This window comes from Caenorhabditis briggsae, assembly GCF_000004555.2.
Source record: "Caenorhabditis briggsae AF16 supercontig from assembly CB4, cb25.NA_336, whole genome shotgun sequence".
Classification (NCBI taxonomy): Eukaryota; Metazoa; Nematoda; class Chromadorea; order Rhabditida; family Rhabditidae; genus Caenorhabditis; species Caenorhabditis briggsae.
This window is the reverse complement of record NW_025543340.1, coordinates 1-3479: the sequence shown is the minus strand read 5'-3', so window position 1 is coordinate 3479 and position 3479 is coordinate 1. Positions and strand designations below refer to the sequence as shown.

At 34.9% G+C, this 3479-nt stretch overlaps 2 protein-coding genes across 2 annotated transcripts; both read right to left on the bottom strand.

Moving 5' to 3' along the window:
* Positions 1–404: 404 nt before the first annotated feature.
* CBG25015 lies at positions 405–1222 on the bottom strand (the record flags this gene model as incomplete). Its single annotated transcript, XM_002648614.1, has 4 exons — positions 405–590; positions 641–831; positions 879–1073; positions 1126–1222. 4 exons carry the CDS (start codon positions 1220–1222, stop codon positions 405–407), a joined length of 669 nt encoding a protein of 222 aa, XP_002648660.1.
* Positions 1223–2774: 1552 nt separating this feature from the next.
* On the bottom strand, positions 2775–3464 carry CBG25014 (the record flags this gene model as incomplete). Its single annotated transcript, XM_002648613.1, has 4 exons — positions 2775–2918; positions 2962–3093; positions 3141–3350; positions 3399–3464. The coding sequence occupies 4 exons, from the start codon at positions 3462–3464 to the stop codon at positions 2775–2777; spliced, it is 552 nt and encodes a 183-aa protein (XP_002648659.1).
* Positions 3465–3479: the final 15 nt, after the last annotated feature.

Below are 3479 nucleotides of genomic sequence, written 5' to 3'. Positions count from 1 at the left end.
CGCCGGTTATAGAACTGACAGCCATATTGGTAACCACGAAAACCTGAAAAGTTGGTATTAGATATTGTTTTGACTAATAACAAAAAATGATTGTTTGAATCAGAAAATGGAGAATTCCGTTTTTTTGCAGTTTCTTGGAACATTTTTCCTACGGTTGATTATAATTAATATATTTCATCAGAAAAACGTTAACATTACCGTATCCTTTTTTTTGAAAATTTCTCTACCTAATTTTGCCAATTTTTTACTGTTTTTTCAGTATTTTGAAAATTCAATCAAAACAACACCGTGAAAAAGCAATTTGAAAGTTATCCATTCCCCAAAGAATTTTCGGAAAAATACTTTGAGAAAAATTTTGGGAACGCATTTTCCCAAAAAAGGAAAATTGTTTAGAGCAAGTTGTCCTAGAAACTTTTTCCAAAACAAGAATAACTAACAATTGAATTTGGAGGTGAATATTGAACAATTGAGTTCAAATTGTTGATATCCAATGGAATGCAAGCAATTGGTTTCTCATCATCGTCTGTACAACTGTCAGCAGTTAAGTATTGGTTGAGCTTGGCGACACAAGATAAACTATTTTCGTTTTTCTGAAAAATTCCAAAATCTCAGTATCGCTTCAAACTATGATGCTTCTTACTGTGTAAAGAGTGGCATTCTCATAATTGTAATTGAAGTTTCTTGCGTAGTCAGTTTCGTTGCAAATCAATTGTCCGATATCTCCATTTTCCCAGATTTTTTGCAATTTTACGTTGTATGAAGCAAGTAGAGAAATGGTTTTTTCAGTTTTCAAACTTGAGTAAACTTGGCTCTTTCCGGACACACAGGACACTAAAACACATTTTTCAAAACAAAGAATCACCAGCGTAGACACAAACCTGGTTCACAATTTCTTCCTAGAAATCCTGGTGGGCAAATACAACGATCCACTTTTACCGGATTCTTTGGCAGGTATCCATCGAATCCAAAGCTTCGACATTTTCGATTCAAACAAAAGTTACCCGTGTAGTCAACATCACATACACATGAACCGTCTTTGTTGTAACTGTCATGTGAACAAAACTGAACGTTGGCTAAAAATTTTGAGTTTATTGTGTGTTTTAAACTACTTTTCAGGTGTCTCACCAACGTCTTCCGTCGCCCTCCAATGATTTGTGAATTCATCTGCCGACGTTGATCTCCATACAATAAAGAGGAGACTAAGAAGAAGTTTGAGATTCATCACTGGAAACAAGACAACAAATTTGTGACAACTGGTGTGTGAAAATCAAAATTCCATATAATCAAACAAAAGGCAATAACAAAGAAAAAATTGAGCAAGTCGAAAAAACTCAAAAAAGAAAGGTAAACTGAAGTAAGAACGGTGTAAAGAATTTATCAATTTAGTCGATGACACTCAACTCCAAAAGTATAAAAACGGCACGCCCTGAAAAAGGCATTTTGAAATGATATTGCCAGTTAATACTCGCTAGCGGTCCAGTCATAAACCAACACTCTTATCGCAAATTGCAGGGAAATGCTCTTTTCTGATGGAGGAGAAGAGCCGTTTTTATAGCTTTTCAGTTTTTGATTAGGACAGTTTTTGATTTGATTTGGTCTGAAACTGACAATTTCGAGCTAACCGTTTTTTGGCTACTGTATTTTCAAAGTAATATCATGGAACAGTAGTAATCAACAAGTGAAATTTGTCTTAGAAGAGCCATGTTTTAAGGTAACTTCTATTACAGGGGTTCTTCCATCTTACCGGCAATTTTTTGTAGAAAATTTTAATCGAAAAATGCGGCAAATTCTCGTTTAAAATTCATAGAAATTTATCAATTTCTCTAAATTTTTTGTGCAAAATTCTCTAAATTGTTTGTGCAACTTTTGTGCAAAATGTGTCTCAACAGTTTTTTAGGAAACGGAAATGCTCAGGAACATTACACCGAAAATGTTGAGTTTACACGGAAATTGTTGATTTTGAAGAATTTATTTTGAATAAAGTTTTTTCCATCAGAGGTTACCATCTATTAGAGGAACTTTTCTATTGAATGGGTAATTTTAATACACGTTACAAGCTGAAACACTTGGTAAATAAGGAAAAATGAAATATCTGTTTGGATGGTTCTTATTGCTGTAATTCGAAAAAAAAAACTGAATCTTTCAAATTCAGTGTTTCTAATCAAACATTTCTTCTGGTAACACCGATCATGAGATCACTTCCGTTCGCACAATCGGAGAGATACGCCCAAAAACAGTTTAAGAATTCAAAAAAAATGACGTCAATATGCTACCCTACTTATTAGATAAGACGCTGAATATTTTTTTGCTTTTTCGGTTCATTCAAAAACTTCTCGAAACTATTTATTGCGTTGATATCAGAGTTTACGGGGCAGAAAAACAAAATTCTATAGTCAACAATTAAGACAAAAATCATGAAAAAAGAAAAGAACATTAACTCTGAAAAAAGGAATCATGATAATCAACACTAAAAAATAGCGGGACGAATATTGATTTAACGGGGGTGGCAAATGACAGCATGAGCAGTGAGAGGGACAAAAATATGCTTCTTAGACGGACCGTGTAGAGCAATCACAGCATAAGGTTGTGCCAATCCAAAGTTATGACAAAACAAAAAAGAATTGAATGACAACTTCAAAAAAAAAAGAAAAATAAGAAAGATGTGATTAATCATACGGAAGAAAACTATAAGTGGTTAAATGAATTGGATGGTAACTGGTGAGAAAATGGTGATTTTTGAGAGGCGGTGCAGGTGTTGGAGCATTAGGCGTGAGTTATTCAGCCAATGGCATTTTAAAGTCTGGATTCTGGAGTCTGATTTGAGAGAAGAGCTCCTCATTCAAATTGCTCATCTCTTGGAAATCCTGAGTTAGCAACTCGAATTGCTTCTGGTACTGCTTCTGCTCTTCAATATCAATCTAGAAATATAATCTTTTTTTAAATACTAAAATGATTCGATACCTCAGACTGTAACAGCAAAACAATTTGCTTCATTGTGCCATTGTTCCTCAACATCTCCAGAATTTCCATGCTGTAGAGGTGAATTCTGGTGAATGACTCCATTGCCAAACGTCCACGATAATGGTCGCAATGCTAAAATGATTTTAAAAGTTGTAAGAGATTTTCAAGAAAGTTCTGACTTGGAGCAGAATATTGTAGATGATAGCACACGCTCTGTTAACAGTGTCATTGTCACGTTCTTCCTGCTTACGAAGAGTTGTTCTTTCCTCCCTCATTTTGAACATCTCATCCTCATGCTTACGAACCATCTCATCCAAATCCTTGCTCCTCTTCTCAAAATCATAGATCTTCCGCCAAGCATTATCATCGATTCTTGCAACTCTTTCCTTCTGGAAAAATTTGGTCAGAGACGAATAATGCGGAAAACGCAAACTCACAAGCTTTTCAGCCATAGCTATATTATCCTCAATACGCTCATCAATGCCTTCCAAAGCAGGCTGCATCTCAGCAACTCTTTT